Consider the following 24727-nt stretch of genomic DNA (forward strand, 5'->3'; position numbering starts at 1 on the left):
TTGTGTGAATAGTATTCTTAGCTCTAAAAATGTACTGGGGAAAAGAGAAAGGGAGGTCTGAGGCAAAGCAATTATAATGATGTATATGCAAAATGGGACAAGATGAGAAAGATGCAGCAAGGCCCAGAGAGAGGGGGAGGGAACAGAGGGAAGGAGAGAGAGAGAGAGAGAGAGAGAGAGGGGGGTTGAGAGGGAAACATAGGGAAGGAGGGAGAGATAGAGAGAGGAAGGGAATGACGGAGAGATCAGTAGGGAGTATCAATTATGAGATCAAATGAGAGGGGAGAAGGGGAGACGTGCAGGGGTAGAACAAAGGGAGAAAACGAGAGGGCACGAGGATAAAGGGAAAACAAGGAAATTACATACAGTAAAGATACTTGTTCTAACAAATCGACACTCTCTTCATACTTTCCAACATGTATCCGTATAGCACCAGTTAATGACAATGAACACACTTAAACGCATTATCTAAGATTAAAGTTTCTTTTATCAAAATATCGACACATCGTTGATTAAAAAATCTACATCTATTCACAATCTTCATTCAAATTAGGAACTTGTACATTCACACAAGTCAATTAAAATTACATACATTATCACCAGTTTGGTAAAAATCAGGAACCTGCCCCAAAAAGAGCGCGATTGACTACAAATAATTGGAATCTATATCAATCACAACTCTACTAAATAGTGATAGGAGATAATGGTGATATCAATTACAAATTATTTCTCTTTTATAACACAGATCCCAGGAGGATAAAGCCTAAATAGATAGAAAAATGATACAAATTAGTGAAATGATTAGAATTATAGAATTTAAAATTACTAATACAAAAGAGTAGAATAAAATAAGGTGAGAAATGTGAAATTGCCAAATAAAAAGGTATGATGGAGCAAGAAAATAAAAGTGGCCGAAACTAATCAATATTAATTTGGATATATTTTTAATAAATTGTTTTAAGTAATTTCTTGAAATTACATATTAATCTTTACACTGTGTGTTATTTTGAAAATGTTAAACAAAACGCGATTGAAATGACTTTGGTTAGTTAAAAGAACTACTACACTTATTCAAAAATTCAAGAATACATAAAATAAGGCATGAAATATGATTCATCACTAGAGTTATTAAAACTCAAACATTACAGAACCACAATAAAAAATATTTTGTTATAGAAATGAAAAGACTTTAAAGGAATTATTATACATTTCACAAAAAATACTTTATACGCTTTTATTTTGTACAACTATAATAAAGAACATTTGATAAAAACACTCAATTGACAGCCACCAAGGGATATTCTTTTGTAAAGATCAATACCATATCATAAATTTTTATTCTCATGTTGAGAACAGTTATTGATATAGAAAAAAATCTTATGAACATAGCACCAAAATTATTGTTTTCTAATGATGAAGTATTACAATTATAGGTATCAAATTTAGCCCGATCCGATCAGTTTCTGCTACAGAATCTTTCCTATATCAAGAAACACAAACGGATAATCAAACTTATAACAATGAAAGTCTCATAAATATTGCTATATACATGAACAATTTATTATTTAAAAAAATATTACAATCACCAACAACCTTCCTCTCAGAATAGAAAATATATGTAGAAAAATCAATCAACCACTGTAAAATATTAAAAAACGCAAGCACGTATATAATTAATATAATCAATTATCTCTTATTAATATTAAAATAAGAATATATTTCTTCATAGGCTTCATATATAAAACTCACGTGAATAGAAAGCTTCTTCTTTTTATATTAAACATTTGTTTAAATGATCGAAATCTTGATACCCTTTCCTCGATTCGTGATGGTGTAGAGATGAGTAGAATATTGTGCCTTTAGAAACTCCGGTATGGATTGTTCGAATTGCCATTAGTCATTAAGCCACTTTCACATCAGTTACTATCCAGAGGTTGTCGCAATAAGTGGGAACAATGTCAACACTGCTCCAGAGGCAGGTTAAAAAATACAGACAATGGGTCGAGTTAACTTAAAAAATAGGCCTATTATGTTACATCCCGGGTCTTCTGTATAGAATATCGGTCTCGTGGGCTATCGGCCTTGTGGGCTTTAGCAATTTGGGGCTCAAACTTTGGTCGATATAATCGTAGTTCATAACAAAAACAATATCTCAATTAATTTATTCATTTCTTTCTAAAATTTCAGTTAGTTAAATAAAACCAGTCAGTGACTATCGATTATAGATCAAGGTTTATAAGAAAAATACCACCAAGTTCAGTAAGATTCCTGAGAGAATTAGATACAGTCCATATCGTTGGTGATTCGCTGAGTTAAATATGTTGAAATTGATGATCACTGGAGAGGGAAAAGAAGAAGAATCAAAAGAGGACAATTAGAAAGAAAAACACATTTTACCTTATACGAGATATTCGCGTATCTTTGCTTTGAACTTGAAATTTGTCTTTTTTAAGGCATAAACACAATTCTCCGTTCTGCTGTCTTTGACACAAGATATTGTATGAGATATTATTTTCGTAGTAGAAATCAAAATTATTCTACCCCTGTTTCAACATAAATTTCCTTTACTCCTTGCAGAAGCTACTGCTTTTATGGCAACCATGCCGGGTGTAATTATTGTAAAGCGCAAAGAGTGTCAAGTCCGACAGACATTAGCGCTAAACAAGAACCAACTTTTGTTATTATTATTGTAAATATCGTTATCGTTATTATTATCATTATGTATGATTCGATGTTATGTATTGAATGATATAATGTAACACAGATGTACATGTATGAATTGATTTGATGTATTGAATGAACACAATAAAGAACATTACAAAACAAAAACAAAATTATCATCAAATCATTTTTAACATTACCATTATTGTAATTATTATTAATATTATTGATATAATTATCATTAATGATATTATTATTATTATTATCGTTGTTCTAAATATTATCATTATTATCATTATTAATATTATAATTGATTTTGATATTATCATAATTATCATTGTTGTCATTATTATTGTTATTTTTATCATCATAGCTACTAGAATTCTAATTTCATTTAATTTGGATGTAGTCATTATTTTGTGTAATGTCATATTCTTTTTTGCCGTTTACTTGTAATTTAATATTTGAACATGTTTCTTTGATATCTCTCACTTTCCTTCCTTTTCGTTTCTTCTTTTTCTTGCGCTTAGAAACATTAGTATTAAGCGCTTTATAAATATAAAATATTATTATTATTAGATGACTTACTGGTTTCACATCTTTCTCCCCTGAATCCTCGTGGACAATAGCACGTGGTCTCGCCTCCAATCTTTGCACAAAATGCATTATTCTTACACGGGTTGGGATCACAGTTTTGAATGCCTATATGAATTGGAAACAAATAATATATGAAAAGAATGGTGATGAGAATCTATTACAATTTCAAGATAAAAACAAAGGAAAGCTGACAGAAACTTATAAAATAGCAAAGCTCTGTCATCTTATAATTTGGACTTAGTGATAAATTGCACATTTTCACGGTAGAAATGATAAAAGTGCATTTTAGATAATTAACTTTGTAAGAAATGATATGAATGATATTCTACATTACTATAGTGCTAATAAAAAGTAGACATTTTTTTCATTGTGAATAAAATGTAGCCAGATGATAATGCAAACCAAAGAAAGAAATGTTTTCCTCTTAATGCCTACAATTTTGTCATGGCGCTAAGGTTTACACCATGTAGTGTTATAATTATGTTTCATATACAAGACAACAAAGACTTCACATCATTCGTAATATATGGTCGCGAGCTTTGTATCAGTTTGTTACATCGGTATACCTGTATGTAGATGAACATGAACCTGAAATCAGTGAAATGGGTACTGTATGTAAAAAGTTTCAAGCGAAAAATCAAAATGACGAACACCATGAATATACAGGTTACGTGCTATCGTTTGTTTTATTACGCTTATCAAATACGTAAATGAGGACAGTTTTCAATATCAATTTATATGGTCTGGCTGGCAGAGGCAATCATAGGAGCGGGAAAGTATGAGGTGGACTTTCATTGTATAGTGCGTCCCAGAAAAAATGAAACCGAGAATTATTGATGTGTTATCATAACTTAAGCACAATTATATTTAATAAATGACAAATGTTTGTAAGGCTTAGATCCTACTCTTTCATTTGAAGCAACTCATATGATGCATATTTCACGCATCAATGATTAAAAACAATTTGAAGAGAGGAAACCAAAAAGTCATTTGACGGGCGGTATCCGAATTTCAAAGAGAAAATCACATTTCTACAAAGTTCATTTTCTGCCCTTTTAATCAGAAAAATTGAGCCAGGAATAACAAAGCTCTGTTGTTTAAAGTAATGCTTGCATTTCCATAATTTTAGTAAACGAATTCGTTTTCATTGGCTGCCTTATTTATTAATCATAGTCGAGAGTTAGTTATGATGAAACATCGATAATTCTCGGTTTCGTTTTTTCTGGGACGCATTGTATAATCATGACTTACCTAACTCACAGAATGAACCCGTCCAGTCATCAGCACACACACAGTATCGACTCTGTTGGTATTCCACACATGATCCACCGTTCTGACACTCAACTATAGGACACGTCTCTGGAAAAAAATTGTAGAATAAGAAGAATAATAGGTTATGTTACCCGTTGTTTGGTAAAATGAATATCAAAATGGAGTTGGTAAAATAAAAGGTTCGTGAAGTAGGACTGGGTAATTATTGGTTAATCAGAAATGAGACAATTTGGTATTAAATTGCATTAACCAACACAACTTGGGCATTAGATACCCCAAATTTAGCATATATGACCCATATTTGGTTAAGAATTGGTTGACATTTTGACCACCTATTTTAAGAGTGTAGTACATGTAATTCTTTGACACATAATGTACTGCTATTCGAAGTGTAATAGTCGTAATTTTGTATTTGATCGAAACAAAGCAATACCAATAAAGCTTAGCATAATACCAGGGAAGTGAGACTATCACCTCCCAGATAATACCCATGGTTTACAAATATAACACGCATAAATCTTATTGTACTCTTTATAGCTCGAGCGAGAGCTTATTGGAACTACATCGATGAGTAACCTAACGAGAAATATTCAATCTCCATCCACGGGATAAGCACATAATGGTACTTAGATCCCACCCTTAATCCCCACTTGTTTGGATTAATCCCTACCCAACGACAGGAGTCTAAAAAGCTTATTCTGAATCTCATTGCTTAAAGAGAACAAGGTGCCCGATTCTGCCAGTGCTAATAATATCTACAAGCGTTGATTATAATTCCGCAACATATTTTAACACATATATAGATAGTTCAGAGACGAGCAAGAACAGTAAATTGCTGCTTCCCATGTATGCCAGGCACGCTTCTCAAACATCCCCTGATCTGTTGAAGCATGGAGTTACTAACCAGTAACTCCATGGTTGAAGTTAAAGTTCAGTGGCAGCATAATACGACGATTGATCGTATTTTGAAGGGAAGAGCGCATTTGTCGTAGGAATGGGAGTTTTAAACGAAAGAAAAATCCTTTGCTGAAGGCATCTTGAACATTAACGGATATCCGTCGTTATGCCTCAAGAGTATTTTAAGCTCAAAAGTTTCAATCGCTTGTTAGAGTGCGAGTAGCCCATAAATGAGGGTAACTACCAAATACCCACGACTAGGGGGCGGGTGGAGGGGGGGGGGCTGGGGCTACACTGGCTGTAGATCGCATCATTCTGAAGCTTCAAATATTACCGTTAGGGCAACCGTCATCTTATTATTTGGCAGAGAGGTCCCTTTTAAATATTAATATCTCATCTGGTAGTATTTCCATAATGAAAATACGCATAAATACAATGCACTCAAAAATTAGATGTGTTACAATTTTTGATACATATTAAGAAAGTCACTCCGGGCGGAATAGTTCATGTACGCCAATGAAAAGGGAAAATTTACAATGTAAGACTGGCTATTCCAATGTGCTTCCTGTTAACAACTTGGTGGTAAATCATTTCATCAAATTGGGTTTCGTCGGTTCAGCTGAAAAAAATAGCCATTATTTGTATTTACTCATATTCTAAAATTGTCAAATGTAACGTTATCCTTTCTTTGGTTTACATTTTTTCAATATTACATATAAAGTAACATTAAAGATGCCTGAAAATAACCGCAGCTGCATTATACCACATGAGATATTAGCGATTAATATTTTAAGTCCATACGTTTAAATTTAGAGGAATGTTTGCAAAAGAATCATATAGATACTTATTACATACTTATTACGTTCATAACGCTTACCACTGCATGACACCGAGACATATCGAACAAACAAAATGTTGGAGGCAAAATCTATTGATTATGACCGACAACTAACAAGATTCTTACGTGTCGAATTTGGACCGATTACATCATCTGACCCAGAACTGTGTGAATATGACCCCTTTACATTCATTGGTTGAGCCATTCGCCAAAAGAAGGTGTTTTCACGACATCCGTTATGCGAGTGGATCGCAATTAACCCCTTCCTCTAACCCATCCACAGTGATAGCGGAAGTGTGCTTATTAGCACCCGATTGCATGACACAGGTGTTATAATAACGGATAATTATACAAAATAATTGCTACCGGCGCGCGTGACCCAGGTGGTGAAATACCTTCGAGGACCATATTTAACGCACCACTGAATACTATAATTATTTTTAACGGAGATTAATTGAGAATTTCACACAGAAAGATTTAAAGAAAACAATGTGATAAAGGGAGAGATAGGCCTATATATTATTATGAGAAGAGAACAAAATATTGCAAAGAAAATAATTAACTCACCGAAACAAAGAGGGGGAAGAGAGAGAGAGAGAGAGAGAGAGAGAAAGAGAGAGAGAGAGGGGGAGAGGGAGAAGGGATGAGAGGGGTGAGGAGGAAGAAAGAGAGTGAGAGAGCAAGAGAGAGGGGGCAGAGGGGTACAGAGAGAGAGAGAGAGAGAAAGAGAGGGGAGGGAAGAAGAAGAAGAAGAAGAAGAAGAAAAAGAAGAAGAAAAAGAAGAAGAAAAAGAAGAACTAGTACAAAACAAGCCAAAGAAGAAGAACAATGTGCATACATTGCATTGATTCCTAATGAGAATCAATAAGACAAATACATATTTACGATACACCCTAAACAAACAAAAATGAAATCTGGCACGTCTGGAAAGCGTTAGCGGGAAACCCCCGGAAGCCCCTCTGCTCCTCTCCATGAATCTATTTTGTTCTACTCTTTCTAATTACCTTGTGATCCAAATTAGATTCGACATGTCTCGACACCTAATCCTAGTAAGAACCCGATTTCACACTTCAACTACTGTCCACTTAACTTTCTCTAATTCACTAAGACATTCCTAGCCAATTGGATTAAGTCTTCGGGCCTCGTGCACAAGGAAATGTAGTATACATGTGAATGTATTTTTTAAGACATGGCTTGTAGGCGTCGTATGAAATCACGGACTACTATTTATCGTAGTTCTCTAACCGGATATAGAAAATGACGGCGATGGCTTCACCAAATTTAAGAGGGTATACTGCAAAATTACTAATTTTAGGTGACAATACCATTTAGTTATTACAACTATAAAGGCATATTATTTTACTTTTGACATATTCAGTATGAACATTTAGGGGAGGTACACATGTATTATCGTCTAGGCAAATTTTCATATAAATTAACCAGTAAATCGGTTATATTTTCGTTCGACAGTGACTAATCTTGAAGATCATCCTTAAAATCTATCATATTCATCGTCATCGTTGTCATTAGATCATTACCATTATCTTCCTTCGAGCACAATTATCATCATCCCCATCATAACCAGAGTCATCTTTACCGTCATCGTCAGTACCATCTTCATGATCCTCATCAGCAAGCTCATAATGATAAGTCATCATCACCATCATCATCATTATCATCACCAGCATCATTACAATCATCATCATCCCATCGCAATCACCATCACCACCATCATCATCATCATCGTCACCGCTATCGTGGCCATGTCCATGGTCATGATCATCATTATCATCACCATTATCATCCTGACATCATCCTCATCAACATCATCATGATCACCATTATTATGATCACCATCATCATTGCCACCATCATCCATATCAACATCACCATCAACATCATAGTCATCATTATCATCATCATCATCATCATCGTCATCGTCGTCGTCATCATCATTATTCTACTCTGGTTACTCACCTGTTTCACAATGTGGGCCTTCATATCCAACAGGGCATGTACATACAAATCTCGAGGGATCTGAACTATAACATGATCCGTTATTCATACACGGGTCACTCAAACATGGACTGCGTTCATCTGTATAAGATGTTAAAGAACAAACGATATATTTCTAAGATGTAGGCCTCAAAACAATCCTTGCCATATGTGCATGTAGATAGACTAATATTTTGAAGGGATAAGGGAAAACCAAGTAAGAACATGAAGAAGGGAAATGTGCTTGTAACATGTTTGATTCTACTGTGTTCGCTGAATCATTCACGGTTGTGACATTAATATTGAACGCCTTAGGTATCTACTGAATAAATAGAGTAAGTTGTCATCTGTAGGCCTTATGAAGGAAGAGTGATGATTATGTAAAATTTCCTCATCGATACAAATTAATTTGTTGAGTCATGCTTGTTCAGAATTTACTAAATGATATTCATATTGGAAGAGTAGATTCTTATCGACCATATTAAAACAAAGTGCATCAAATTCCTGAGATATTTCATTTATTAAAGATGAATGAATATCACAAATGTCAACCAAATTGTTCAGGTTAACATTTCTTTCAAAATATAGTTGGATTAAGGAGAATGAAAGGCTGTGTATACCCACCAAGTTCACACCGTTCACCATTGTAATACGGCCTGCACAGACACGATTGATCAGAAGGGTTGGGTCCTCCAACACAGGTCGCTCCGTTTCTGCAATCGTTATTAGTGACACACGCACCAGCTACAAATACAAAATACAAAGTTTACGATAATTTAAATATAACAAAAAACTCAATGTGGAAAGATACGACGTTGAAATGAAAAATATACGGAGAGTGATATTCAGGCTGGATTTGTAAAGAAATAATTGAAAATTAAAAGCTTTCTGAAATGCTCTAACTACCGAGGGAAAAGATCATATTGTATTGGATATAGTTACTATTACTATACATTGTTTGAAATTAACGGAAATTCAAAATTATTTGCTCGAATGAGAGCTAGAATTGTGCATAATACATGAGCCGATATTATGCCATGTTCATATGACTTGGAACACTATCATATTAATGTGCAATGCGAACATAGCATTGTATTTACACTGTTTTCCAAGTGTATGTATACGCACCCCTTTGTAACCACAGCGAATGAGTGGAACACTGCCAAAGCGTTAACACATCACAACCACTGCACTCACTCGGTTTTTCATTGCTTTCTTATTGCATCACATAATTCTTTTCAATGTGTCATTACAAATCATATTGGCGAAGATCTATTCTTTACCTATTTCACAGCGACTTCCGTAGTAGTTATTTGGACATGTGCAGTTGTAAGTATTCACGTTAATTTCCATACAAGTCGCTCCATTCTGACAGGCATTGACACTACATGCTGGGGTACCTGCATTAAGAACAGGAGGATGAAAACCTATGAATATACTCGAAATAGTTCTATAAGTGAGGCGTTATTTTAAAACACAATAACGAATACAAAAATATAGACATCTGCAAACTGTAAAAATATAAATGTTAAATTTCTTTCAAACATTTCCTCACTCAATACCTTGCGTGGCAATAAAAACTGGCATCTAACCTATTCAAGTGGTATTACAAGATAAATAATTGTCTATCGACTTAGGTCTCATTGCAAGAATCCCGGACACTAATTATAGAGATTGTTCTTTAAAAATTATGTTTTACTCTTTTTGTGATATTCTTTATAAGCACTTCAACACTCCCTTTCCACAGACTTGTCGATGTGATATATGCATCATGATTTCATCTGAAGGCACAATCTATTAGAGAGTGTTTCTTGTAAACGGTCTATCTACATTGTATCCATAGAAAATTATCATAGATAAATCGTATGGTATCGGGTAACCTACGGTTTTCGCAGAAAATCCCTTCAAATCCATCGGCACAGTTACAGATATAACCAGTTCTATCTTGTCGACTAAAACACGAAGCTCTGTTCTGGCAAGGGTTGCTCAAACACGGGTTTATTCCTGGACAGTAAACAAAGAGAGATACGATTGGAAGGAAAGGAAACCATGACGAAGAAGACGAGAAACATACGGAACGAATTTAAGGGGATTTGTTATGATAATTTCTAAGTCTCACCAAAGTATTGCAACATGTGTGGAACGAGTGATACTAACATCGACATGAATAACACAAAAGTTATTTATATTTTAATACGTGAAGGAAGAAGGTACAACTTCGTTGTTGTAAAAAATTTGGATGAGACACACAGTGACTCGTGACGAGCTAAAAATGACTTGAAGGCTAAAGAAAGACAGATATTTATGTTGACGTGAAGTCGCCGAACATACAGATATTTGTAATCATGTTAGATGGGTAATGCATGAGAGAAAAAGCCACAAGTGCCAATCTACTGGTTTAAGACCAGGTACAAGAAGTGCATTTGCACGAATAGGCCTACTGTTAACAAAATATCATTTTATATGTAGAACATGTATATTATATGATTAAGAGAATTTTATATCAAATACATAAGGCAAATATCTACATTTGCAATTTACTTAATCGACACTAACAGAATAACTGACACTACAATGTGACATAGTCTATATAATAAAAACCGAATCAGTAAACATGCACATTTGCCTTGTTCTAATATCTTTTAATTAACCTATCCGGATAAAGGAAATGTTCTAAAAATAGCAGATATGTATTCATGTATTACTTTAGTTCACATAATTTTTAATAAATTAAACAGTTCCCTCAAATGTCCCTTTATTTTTGACGCGCCCTTATTAAAGTAAAATACATCACAGAGAGAATAATATTGTGATACAATGTTGAGAATTGTTAGCATGAATGGAGATGAGTAAATGTGATGACAATGTCCATGGTAAGTTTATGTGAAGGAAGAAAGGGGATGGACTAGAATCCTCTCCTGTTTTCAACGCAACACACATCTGGCAGCGACCAGCTATGTCTTTGCCCCCAGTCAGTTTGACCCTCAAGTTGGTATTGACCCTTTAACCTGTCACCGATTTCGTAAAGACAGGATATTTTGTCTCCGGTCTACTGGTGAATTTTGACAGTCATTCCCGTGACAACATGGCATAATCGCCTCCCCCCCCCCCCCCACGCACACCCTGTCTACCAACAGGAAGGGTGAAATATTCACACCTCAAATTTGATTCAACCAGTAGACAAACAAGAGAGACAATTACGATTTACAATTCACCCTTTTGAAAATAAAATTCTACGTTCATCAGCGTAAACTAACCAGCGGCATAATTATGCAGCTGGCGTAAGCCCACTCCCCAACCCCTAGAAAGTCCAGGGGGGGTTTCAACATAACTTCAAATGGGTCTAACATGTCTACGGCTACGTTGGGCTGACCAGGGGCCCGTTTCATAAAACTTTTTTTATAAAAAACAATTGCTAAATTTTTATGACAAATTTGCTCTCAGCCAATCAGATGCCATGATTTCAGTAGATTATAACAGTAGCTTGTAACTTGTTATTGATATAAAGTTTTATGAAACAGGGTCCTGATACATCCCGCCCCTCCCACCTCCTTCGACATGTTACAGGATTGAGCCACTTTCAATCTATGGAAACGCCATTTCCGACTGTAATACATTAGGAAATGCGGGGGGGGGGGTGCATAATATCACATATGCATGCCCTGATGATTTTGGATCTGTCAATCTGCCCAAAATGACTCACTGAAAACCATTGCTTGTCACATATTTTTAAAGTAAAAAACACAGCCCCATTAACATGATATGGATATACAGTCAAACTTGCTTTAGTGACCACCTGTCTAGAAAGACCAAATTTTTTGTTTCCCTTGAAAATCTTTTCTCCTTAAAACATGTTCTAAAGGAACCTGTCTACAAAGGCCACTTTTTGTGTTTCCCTTGGGCAGTTGCTATAGACAGGTTAGACTGTAACATAATAGATAAAGCTATGTAGATGTATCTGTCTGAAAATATATATATTAGAATGCTATAAACGTTGATACTGAAGATGCACAATCTGACATTATGAGAGTAAATGATGATAGCATTTAAGTCATGATGGAATATGAGTAAATTTTACAAAATGGTTAATACGATGATGAACAAAAATCGAACAACAAGTAAATACGCATACAAAGAATATAAACGAGGAAAACAGTAAAAGTGGAACAAGGCTAAAGAATTGCACAGTATTAAGCATTCAAAAATGAATAATGGACCATGCGGAAAACAGACGAAGACGGGATGTAGAAACACTTTGAAATGGTTAACAAATTATGTTACATGACAAATATATTAGAAGGCACAACAAAGCACGCCAACGCCATGAAAACCGGATTAGCTTCTAGACGACAACAATGATGATATGGCAAAACCTTTGGCGTGTTATCACTCACTGAACTCGCAATTGATTCCGGTAAAATCGCCCTCACAAAAACACCTGTAGTCATAGGTATTTTGAGGCTGTAGGCACACACCGCCGTTCATGCAAGGATCGCTGATGCAGGGGATCATATCTAGGTTGTGGGAGGTAATGGGTAGACGTTTGGGCGGGAAACAAGCAGCAAACAAGCAAGTGAAAGGAAAATTATAAACCAAAGAATGACACATGAATAAGAGTCCTTGGAGACTCAAGTAAACTATATTGAGTTTGAAAGTAGTTCCAAGTCTCTTTTAGAAAATTATCAATTTATTAATATGCTTCATAAAGATGGAGTTTGGCAAGTTCCATGCACCTTGCCCAAGAAAAAAACAATCATCAAAAATTTTCTGTTTTATGCTCTCGCATCTTTGCGATACGTTACAGGTAAGGTTTTAATAGAATATTCATAATCATGAGCCATGTAATTTTCTACCTGCATATTTTCATCCCCTTCTTTATCTTATTCCTCCTTAATTTGTTCTCTTCTCCTCACATCGTATTGCCACCTGTCCCCGGTTTCCTTAATTAAACAAATTCTTATCGACTATTTACTTGGCCGGGGAATTGGAAATATAGAGCGACCAAAATAACTATGTGAGTCATCGGTCAGCAAACTGTTTATAAAGACCATGCATTCTGATATGCTACCACATGACCTTGAAAATAACTTGTACTTGTCATTACATTCCATGGTTGCTAAGCAATTATTTAGTATAAAAACATTTGCACCATCAGATGCAAAAAAAATATTGATATACGAATTCGAATGCAAACATAAAAAATACATCGTTATACTTCCTTAAGCTACATTGTTATTAAATCCCATTGGAATACTATAGCTCCTTCAAGAGAAGGCTTAATTATTTATTGTCATTTAATCAACGCTCTACATTCACATTCAAGTGTAAAATAAATGTACATACTTGCTTATGATTATTTTACTTAATTCCAATATCAAAATGTCTCATTAGAACATGTAGAGTGAACACAAATTGTCACGACATTAATTTTATGTAGGGCAAGGAGGGAATAGAGTCGTAGAGAAACATTGCCTTATAAATTAACATGGAACTTTATACAAATAATTATCATAACTTTATACTAGAACACATAATTCATAATTATCCTTTGGTATAATGACAGAGGAATGATTTAGATGATTGACTTACTAATTTCACATTCACTACCAGTGAAGCCTGTACGACATTGACAGTGATGTAACAACCCTCCTAGGGCCGTAATACATGTACCGCCATTCAAACACGGCTGGCTGTTACAGGAATCGGCTGCAATGTAGAATTTAATCAAAATGTAATAATCATATGAATGCATTTGACAGAAACAAATAGAAAAGGAAGAGAAAGAGAATGAGAGACATAGAGACGACAAAAAGACTTTTTTTTAAAAGATACGTAGATAGACAGGAAGATAGATAAATAGAGAGAGATAAAAAGAGAGAGAAAGAAAGAGAAAGAAAGAGAAAGAAAGAAGGAGAGAGAGAGAGAGAGAGAGAGGGGTGGAGGGGGAGGGAGAGAGAGAGAGAGGAAAACAAAAGGGGGGCGGAATACCTATGAATAATAATCAGATCAAGAAAATACATGTAGAGAAGTGTTACAAATTTTAATGTAAACTATAGCTTTATATATTCGTCCCCAATTACTTTCCAAGTTATGTCTTTATTTGTCATGTTTATACAATACTGTAGTTCGTATGCAAAGTGCATTATTTGAAAAGAAAATACGGACTTACGCAACCATACAAACAAGCTAAAAAAAACAGTTGCGTACATTTCCCCGTCTCTCTCTTGTGGATGCAGACCTAAGATTTACCAGTGTGCTTTATTTATAATACATCAGACTTAGTGTGTGTCATAAGTTAACTTTTCTATACGATGAACTTTTGAAGAAAGATCATAACGCTTAAATTGAGAAAGACTTAAAGTAGATATTTATTGATTTTAAAAACTAACTTTATTTTCATTATTGCAAAGTTGAAACTTTGATTCGACAAGTTTATCAAATTTCAATGCTTGGAAACATTCGAAGTAATGATTATTATAAATTACAAAACGCTTAAATACAGCCCCGGCATAGCACCTGAAGAGCTCTCCGAACGCTGCTGAGATGTGTGAGATCACAGTATGGACTTGACTTGCACAAGCAGACGATGTCCCATGACATCTCACACATTTTCAGTGCCTATGTTTTCATCTTCTCTTGAGTTCTTTCTCTTACTTCACTACCGTCAGGCTAAATGTATAATCTATTGCCTCACTCTAAACCCCGCGCATGGTTTTATTTTGATGACAAATGCAGCGACACAAAAATAAAGGAATCTGTTGCTTGTAAACAAAATAAGACGCCATTGTATATTCAGCTGCACACACCGGGGTATGTTCGGCAGTTTAAGAGGGAACAAAATTCCTTAATATCATTCCGGGGCTTTTCAATTTGAAAGTCTGGTTTCTTTGATTGTTAATTAACCCCTATCCTGTGTATTTACAAGCAAAAGATTTTAGTTATCAGAATCGGGTCATATCCCCTTTTGAATGGTTTGACATGCCATTACATTTATATACACTAAACTCATTATAATTTGAGAAATAATAGCTTTGAAATTATGTTAATTCTCTATGGGATGTCGTCTGCTTGGGCAGTGTTGGTCCATATAGTGACGTCATTAAAACATCGTTATTTTTCCGGCGAATCTCTCGTATATCCCAGCTGCTATGGAGGTGGTTGTATTTTTATTTTTTTATAAATCACCCGATATGTAGTTCACCTAAAACTTGTCCGATGGCCATCTGTTAGCTTACCAGTTTCTAGTGATACATTAGTTGACATATTTTTGATCTTCTTTGAATTTCACCTTTAAGTAACGAATATTCAAAAACTAAATTGAGAACGTTTTTTACGTATGGAGTATTTACAAGGTAAAATGAGAAAGATTGTACAAACTAAGGAGTATTTAGGGGCTTTACTCACGCTCTTCACAAGTCTCCCCCATCCAGCCGAAAGCACACCTACAAACGAAATCAGCTCCATCAGCTATACATGCACCACCATTCTTACATGGTCCTCGAACACAAGAATTAGCTAGGAAAGATAAACGTTGATGTCGAAAACATAAATTGGATGCTCATAGTAAGATCGAGACACCGGGGGTGGGGGGGGGGGGGTGGGTGATGTACACTGTTGGTCACAATGGTGGAATAATTATTTTTACCCCAATTTATTGAATGATTTTGACAATGGTTTATTCCTAACAGATCTAGATAATAGTATACATTCTCAGATTTTATTGAATGACAATTGGGGAGTGTTTGTTTTGCGTGACTGCTAAAGAATATGTGTGCTACTATGCTAATCAACTAGGGGACCTACGTCCTTAAGTCATAACTGACAGTAATGGGGATTAATGCCTCATAAAAGGGCACTAAGATAGCACATCGACACGGTTTTGATCATGGGGACTCACAGTAACGAGGCCATTGCTTAGCCAATAAATCATGACTGTACGCAGCGGGCGCTAGGGCCCGTCGATGCCCCCACAAAAACAAAAAAAAAACAAAGAAAACGCAATAAATTTGCAATAATTCATTGCATTTTGTCCCGACCCTCAACATAACAAAATCTTCTATGTGGGTATGCCTTGATCAATAATGCATGGCCCTACAGAGGAATTTTTCCTGTTGGGGACTGGGGGAAATGCAATGAATTATTGAAAACTTATTGCATTTTCTTTGTGTTTTTTTTTGTGGGGGCGTCGACGTACCCTAGCGCCCGCTGCGTACAGTCATGATTCATTGGCTAAGCAAAGGCCTCATTACTGTGAGCCCCCAGGATCAAAACCGTGTTGATGTGCTATATTAGTGCCCTTTTATGAGGCATTAATCCCCATTACTGTCAGTTTTGATTTAAGGACGTAGGTCCCCTAGTTGATTAGCATAGTAGCACACACATGCTTTAGCAGTCACGCAATTGGTGACAATTTACTGAAGTGCTCCCAGACTTGCTGGGGTGGGGTAGTAAAGAACATTCCCCCAAAAACCTACACTGGGGCACGTGGCCCTGTACCCCCTGGACCCGTTATAGCACCAAACTAAATCTTAAAATAGAGACAAACTGTGCTCTGAGAAATCTTCGGAAGGTCATGTTCCTTCACACATCACCTGACTTGTTACGTCTTGTAAGGTGAAACTGTGAAGGGGGAAAAACTCCGAGATTACTAATAATTTTACGCTATGATCGTGCGCTGGTTATTGAGTAATTTTGGAGGAAATGGGATATTTTGGCAGAAGTCTTCCCAGTTTCAGCTGTTGGGCTAATAACGTTGCTATATTCAAAGGTTCATGATGAAGTGGATTCAATAGCGTTGTATACGATACCGTATGTAACCTCAGCATTTAGGTCTTCTTTGCGGGAAATCGATCAAATATTTCTTGCATGCTATTTCCATAAATCATTGGTGATTATGTCTCTGTGTTTTTATATTCGAGCTTTTAGTGGATTTTATACTCAAATAGCACAAATAGTATTGCTAATATCTGAGGTACACAATATAAGGTATCTAAATGTACAAATATAGCTGAAATAAGCAGACTGTCATCATAATAAAATATTTGTCATCGTAATCATCATGCTCACATTCTATTATGTCATCATTGCTATCGTCATCGTCGTCATCGCCTCCATCATCATCGTCGTCATCATCATCAACATCATGTAGGACAATCACAAATATTTACAACGTCGACGTTAATAATCCAAGTTCTGTACCGATCATTAAAGCATTGCAGTTGCCTTCAATATTGCATTCATTATAATCACTAATCATTCTCACTACCGTCATCATTGACGTCGTCGTCGTCATCATCGCCCTGCACCACTACTTACCAACGATCTCACAGAGCTGTCCAGAGTAGCCCGGGGAACAGGCGCACTGAAAGGTGTCTATTCGATTGATGCATCCAGCGCCATTCTGACATGGGTTTGGAAAACAAGGTGTGTCTGTTGGAGGAAAAATATGAAGAAGAAAAAATAAATAAATAGATAAATAGTAGAATGCACAGAACAATCTAAAGCTAAAGCAGATTATGGTCCGTACTATATTTATTCAGTTAATCCTCGACACTGTGTATAAGTTTAACAAACGGAAAATTTATACCTCAAACTAACCTCCTTTGGAAACTCGATTTTGAAGAAAAAACTTAGGCTCAGCGGAGGGTTTAAAGGTCATCTGTACTAGTTTGGCTAGGAGGGATTAGACCACCCATGGTGGTCAATGACAGGTGGCTATCTCATCAACTCAGCTCTCAATTAACATAAGAAAAAGAGCATCATGAGGGATCAATGGTCACCGATTATTTGTTTTCTATATAGAGGTAGCAAGAAGTTACAAGTAGTACAGCAGGGCTTTAAATCTTTAGTAGAATACGGGCCATAAACATTTAGATATAATCATCATCATCATTAACATATGAAAATTCTTAAAGATCCGGAGGTCCGAACCAGTGACATTCAAGTTCAAGTTCACTTTATTCAATACTTTCATTAAAAATATACAAGGAAAACAAACATATAAAAGTTAGAATATAATACATGTATCAATATATAACGTGAGGATAACACAAGTGGAGAAGACATGATGGACAAGGGAAAAACATTTTAAACATGTACATTAATGAAAGTATTTGGAGACTAGACAGGAAGGCTGGGCCTTATATAAAAGTCTGTCTCCAGTAATTGTATAAAAAACTAAGTACATTATTTAAATTTTGTATTTGTTATAAAAAGTAAGTAAAAAAAAAGGGGAAATAAAAAATTGCATTCACACATACACTCTCTCCCAAACACACAAACACACACTTTTCTGTCTGATGAACATTAAGAATATAGGTTATTGCACTATTGAGTATTGTCTTAACAAGTACAGTTTAAATTTTCTTTTAAAACTATTTAGTGATGGACTCAGTCGAATATCTATGGGTATGTCATTCCAAATTTTTGGACCCCTGAAAAAAATTGTATTTTGGGAAACTAGTGTCCTTACTCCTGGAATATGAAAATTATTTAAAATCCTGGTCTGGTGGCCATGAATATTCTTATTAAGTTGAAAATATTGTAAAATAGTATTTGGTAAAAGTTTTTTAAAGCATAGATACATAAAAATTGCACATTGATAAACATAAATATCGTTTACTTTTAAAAACTTTAGGTTGTAAAAAAGAGGTAAAGTATGAGCAAGGTATTGGCTGTGCGATATAATTCTTATAATTTTCTTTTGTAAAACTAAAAGCCTATTTGTATTTTGCATACTAGAGCATGCCCATACAAGAATACAATAATTTAAGTGGGGTAATATTAATGTATTATACAAAATTATCAATATTTCTTTAGGTAAAAATTTCAATTTATAAAATATACCAACATGTTTAGCCAATCTATTGCAGACGACACCAGTGTGTTCCTTCCAATTTAATTTATCGTCTATTGTGACCCCTAAAAACGTTAAATGCGTAACGTGTTCAATAACTGATTCCTTAACTTTAACCTTTATTTGGGTAACATCAATGTGTTTTTTAGTAAAAATCATGAAGTGTGTTTTTTTAATATTGATTACAAGTTTATTTATATATAACCAATCAACCAGTTTAGCAAATTCTGTATTAAAAATATTTTGAAGAGATACAATATCTTGATGGGACATAAACACACTAGTGTCATCTGCAAATAATATCAGTTCTAGCACTTTTGAAACATTGCAAATATCATTTACATATAAAAGAAATAATAATGGCCCAAGAATTGAGCCCTGGGGCACTCCACATCTTATCGCCATTGTCTGTGATTCACATTTTTCTAGAACAACATATTGTTTGCGATTACTTAAATAACTTTTGAACCATTCCAGTACAATACCTCTAAAACCATAACATTCCAATTTTTTTAATAATATTGAGTGATCAAGAGAATCAAAAGCCTTGCTAAGATCTAAAAACAGGCCAATCATTATTTCTTTATTATCAAAGGCATTTGTAACTTTATGAATAAAATCAGTGATGGCAGAAGAAGTAGAGTGTCCCGCTCGAAAACCAAATTGTTTGGGAGTAATAATATCGCACTTTTCCAAGAATTTATATACACGACTATATACACATTTCTCTAAAATCTTTGAAAAAATAGGAAGAATAGATATGGGCCTATAATTTGATAAATTATCATTTGATCCATTTTTATAAATAGGAATAACCTTTGCAATTTTAAGTTTGTCTGGGACAACACCAGTATTTAAAGATAAATTGATAATATCACATAAAGGGTAACATAAAATATGAATAACATTTTTAACCAATGTGATATCCACTCCATCAAAACCAGGACTCTTGCCATTTTTAAGTTTAGAAACAATATTAATAACTTCTTTTGGTGTACACGGAGTAAAAAATGCAGATGAATTATTTTTTATTACATGTTGCATACAGTCCCCAGAATTTACAAAAGAAGAAGACAGTGTATGGCCTATATTTACAAAGTATTTGTTAAAAGCATTACACATTGCTGCTGTCTCATTTATCATTGCATCATTGCACTGAATTGAACTTGGTAGCACCTTCTTCTTTACACCCCTACCCAGTACTCCATTGATTATTTTCCATGTGTTTTTCATATCACCTGCAGCATTTTGAAATTTACCTTTAAAATATGCTCTCTTTGTTTCTTTAATTTCTTCAGTTATCTTATTTCTGAAATTCTTGTATTTTTCATGTCTTTCTGGAGTTGGTTTTTTAACATATCGTCTGTATAAGTAACATTTTTTATTACAGAGCTTACGTAGTGGTTTATTAAACCATGATTTATTTTTGAATTTCTTTTTAACTGACTTTTTAATTGGAAAGCATGACTCATAAATGTTTAAAAACTTTTGCAAAAAATCATTATAGGCTTCATTAGCATCATGATTTTCAACAGACCAACATACATTCATAATTTTATTTACAAAAAGCTGTGAATTTTCTTCATTAAAATCACGTTTAACAGAAGCATTTTCCTTTTTTATTTGTAACTGTAGATTTGAGATTTTTGAGACATGGAAAGTAATGTGAAAGTTGTTCGGTATTGTGGATCATTTGCGGACTATGTAGTAATTTCGTGGTACCTGTTTAGCTTCATATGACAGTCATGTTGCCTGAACATAATCCTGAGTGATTTGTGGTTACAGGCATGTAGGATGCCGACTTACAAGAAAAACATTAGATACGTCAAACAGGAAATCAGAACAAGCAAATGTGCATCTCAAAATAACCAAGGAAAGGAAGATCCAGAAAGATTAATTTTAAAAAGAAGAGTACTAAAGTTCACAATTTAATGTAACCTTGACCGAGGGGCAAGATACATTTGGATTCTGATCTTGCTGAGTAACTGTGTGGCCATGTCCTTATCACAGCCCCTACAATGCCTTCAAGACTCTCACCTCCTCCCCGGTCAATGTTTTTGCCTCTTGAGGTCAAATCACCGGAATAGATAATGAATCATTAATTATTAATTGTGGATGAGCAACTGGATGTAATCACATGTCTAATTAGCGTTATATTATATCGGGATGCAATCACCATGATTGTGTCATTCTAGACATGGTAGATCAACATGAAGACCGTATATTTCCCTATGAAGTAGTCAATTTCGGGTAGACATATGCAATTCGTGCATGATTTCTACAATATACCAGGTTGTAAAAAAACGATTGCCTAAGTTGATTTCTTGAAAGTCTTTACGACTATATTTTTTACTGAATTTGGCCTTTTGTGACCACACCTCCAAACTTATGATGTTACGCATTGTTTGCTACACTGGTTGTTAGTCTAAATGATGATTAGACGAAATGTAAATTGGATCAGTGGTGTAGGCCTATAGTGGCCAACTGAGAGAAGACTACATGAAGTTAGACAATCTGGGAATTGGACCAAATGGCTTTGGACCAAATGGTAATCAGTAAGCTTACCTAGGGTGCATGTGCTACCGGTGAAGCCAGCAGGGCAAACACACGAGTACTGATTGGGAGTTACAGCAACACATGTAGCATCACTCAGGCAAGGACTGGTAGCGCAGGGATCTGCATTTCAAACGGTAAACAGGAGAAATTGAACATGACATTTCACAGATTAGTGCGGATTGGATGAGAGATTTACACCCAATGAGATTAGCCGTTTGTGACCAAGTCATATTAGGGAACAGAATTATATGAAATAAATGCAGATCAACCAGGAGGATAAGAATAGAACGTTGATCGCGCATGGTTTCAGGGTGGTCTGTAAATGTTACTCACAACAAATAGGTAATCAAACTTTCAAATAAAAATAGCCATACAACCAGAATAAAAATTTGAAACCCTCTTCTTCTTCTTCTTCTTCTTCTTCTTTTCTTCTTCTTCTTCTTCTTCTTCTTCTTCTTCTTCTTCTTCTTCTTCTTCTTCTTCTTCTTCTTCTTCTTCTTCTTCTTCTTCTTCTTCTTCTTCTTCTTCTTCTTCTTCTTCTTCTTCTTCTTCTTCTTCTTCTTCTTCTTCTTCTTCTTCTTCTTCTTCTTCTTCTTCTTCTTCTTCTTCTTCAGTACCGGCCTCGGTATCTTCGTACTTTGTGCCGTGTGCGGGGTGTGGCGGTGAAACTGTCCTTCTAAATATCTAGTAAGTGAAAAGTGTGGTGGTGCAAGTAAAAAGTTCTCCTGTGTACTGTCCACTCTGGCCTTAGTGTCATTCGTTCTAGCCCCCTTTTGAACTGCATATTAAAGGGTGGGGGCTGCTCTAGTAAGTGCTTGCTGATGACACTGGGAAAGAAGGAATGGTGTAATACATTTATCCTGCAGAATTTAAAACATTTTAGTCCCTTCTTCAATTTCTACTGACAGTGACAGATTTTAAATCAGTGTAGAGTCATTCTTTAATATTGTGTTCACTTTACTTTTAGGGCAGAATTGAATGACGACAACAATTTGTGTTTTTAGTGCGTGATTAATAATATTATCTGGTACTAAACAATTACTCAGACATAAATGATACAATCGTACTGTTTCTGTACTCATCGAAAATTGAAAATCATCCCTCTTTTCTCATGTTTATTCTTTCAACATTAAGAAAACAGAGTTTTATTACTAATTTTGACTAATGAAAATATCATCTTCACAGTTATGCCTATTCCTTAGAAATTAACGATACTTGAAGAAAGTGCACTTGAGTTTTAACCAATAAGAGAAACATGTTACCTTGTGTGAGCACTGATGAGATCATATGGAACGCGCAGACGATTAACCAAGCCAGACGCGATATATTCCCGTAAATTCCCGCCATAATATCCTTCGATTCAGACAACAATCCCTGGCCAAAAAACACATTAGTCAATCTGGATTGCTCCTCAATGCTACCATTCCACACTTCTTCCGTAGAAGCGCCACTTGTCTTCAAGCTTATGCGATGAGCATTTCAAAGTGGGTTCAACGATTCTAAAGATCGTCATAGATTTTCAGGACTCTAAAATCCAAGGCGCAGGAGCCGAGAATGTGTCGGAGTTTGATCTTCCTAACTGCAGTTGTCTTTCAGCGAAGATTAAGTTGTATCGTTGGTGTTTCTCTTGAGTCTGGGCCAGGTGCTTACGGCATGCTTTGCAGGATATCTGTCAATGCATTTGAGAGCATCAATACCTGCCACTTCCTACTTAGAACTCACGAAGTACGCGAGTTCAACACAACGTATCTCTCTATAGGGTGGGACCGATTGAGAAGATAAGAAGGGCGTCTATAAAACGGAGAGTGACTGTCTTGTGAAACCATGCATTTAAAGAACAAAAGAAGGTACACTTTTCTTTCACTGGACTTCGGTCCTTTGTAAAATGCTTTCAGATTATTCAGTGGACACTCCAAGGAAAGACCATTATTTGGCCCAATGACCAGTTACGTAACACGTTCTACGTCGAGTCTGTCCTTATTCAAAGTGCGGACATTTTTGTCTTCAATCAAAATTTACTGTGCACAAAGGGTGTGTTGATTTTTATCCCCCATTTGATCGTAGAGAAGTGTAATATTATATCAGAGACTCACCCCCCTGATTATACCAAATGAGAAAACATGAAGACTAAATATTGAATGGCTAGTCGATACAGGTATGGGTTATTGACAAAGGCTAAGGGGACAGATCTAAAATCCAAATCTAAATTGCAATCAGAACATAATATCTTCTTGTTAAAAGTGCACGTGAAACTGAGCATGATCGCCGCCTGTTTGTCCTGAATGCATGTTTCCACAACTCATTGGCCAATGTGCGTGTGTGTGTGTGGGGGGGGCTAACTTCTCTTGGTAGAATATCATTCCAGGTAATTAAGAAATGTATAAATATATTCATTTGGGATGTGAGATTATTTATAGGCCACCTTACTGCGTGAATATGAGGTAAAGGTTGACCGGATGTAAAGTGACGTTTGCCCAAATACTGATAATCTAGAGTCATTTATCTGGGTCCTGCAGATGCCCCCCCCCCTTCCCACCCTTGTAAGCCCTTACCCATCCCCTATCCTATTTTATAACGCGGGAAGTTCCCTGTATCAAGCGGATATAAATAGTTTGACCTATTTATGACACATTTGACGAATCATGGTGCTCTCTATAGATCTACTCGAATGTGATTCACATACGATAGACAAACGACGACTCTGTTTAATTCCTTCACGAGTTCTTCACCATTAATTAGATATTGAATTTTGAGAGATTAGTAAAACCGTTGAAGTGATTATGGGAACAGAAATAAAAGGTATCGATCTTAAAAGGAGGAAGAAAAGTGTTTCCCAAAAGAATTGAGAAAGAAAAAATTGAACGAAGAAATATAAAGGGTTAAATATATTACAAGACACTTAAAGTCATAGGTGAAAATGAAAGGGTTATACGTGAAGGAACGAGAAGAACATTTCTAATAAAAGTAAGAAGTAAAAACAGAGAAAAGTTTAGTGATAATGAAACAATAATTGCTGTGGTCGCTGAAAGATTGCAAATAATTCGATCCATCTTCTG

At 35.4% G+C, this 24727-nt stretch overlaps 1 protein-coding gene across 1 annotated transcript; it reads right to left on the reverse strand.

Annotated features, from left to right (window-relative positions):
* Positions 1 to 471: 471 nt before the first annotated feature.
* Positions 472 to 23466, reverse strand: LOC580491 (fibropellin-1). Its single transcript, XM_030992050.1, has 13 exons — positions 22934 to 23466; positions 21681 to 21791; positions 17576 to 17689; positions 15665 to 15775; positions 13850 to 13966; positions 12655 to 12774; positions 10145 to 10264; positions 9544 to 9660; positions 8885 to 9004; positions 8243 to 8362; positions 4510 to 4617; positions 3250 to 3363; positions 472 to 2337 (listed from the first exon to the last, which is right to left on the reverse strand). The coding sequence occupies exons 1-13, from the start codon at positions 23016 to 23018 to the stop codon at positions 2234 to 2236; spliced, it is 1461 nt and encodes a 486-aa protein (XP_030847910.1). The 5' UTR covers positions 23019 to 23466; the 3' UTR covers positions 472 to 2233.
* Between the last annotated feature and the right edge of the window lie 1261 nt (positions 23467 to 24727).

The sequence above is a fragment of the Strongylocentrotus purpuratus genome, unplaced genomic scaffold (genome assembly GCF_000002235.5).
Source record: "Strongylocentrotus purpuratus isolate Spur 01 unplaced genomic scaffold, Spur_5.0 spur5_scaffold_2, whole genome shotgun sequence".
Taxonomy (NCBI): domain Eukaryota; kingdom Metazoa; phylum Echinodermata; class Echinoidea; order Camarodonta; family Strongylocentrotidae; genus Strongylocentrotus; species Strongylocentrotus purpuratus.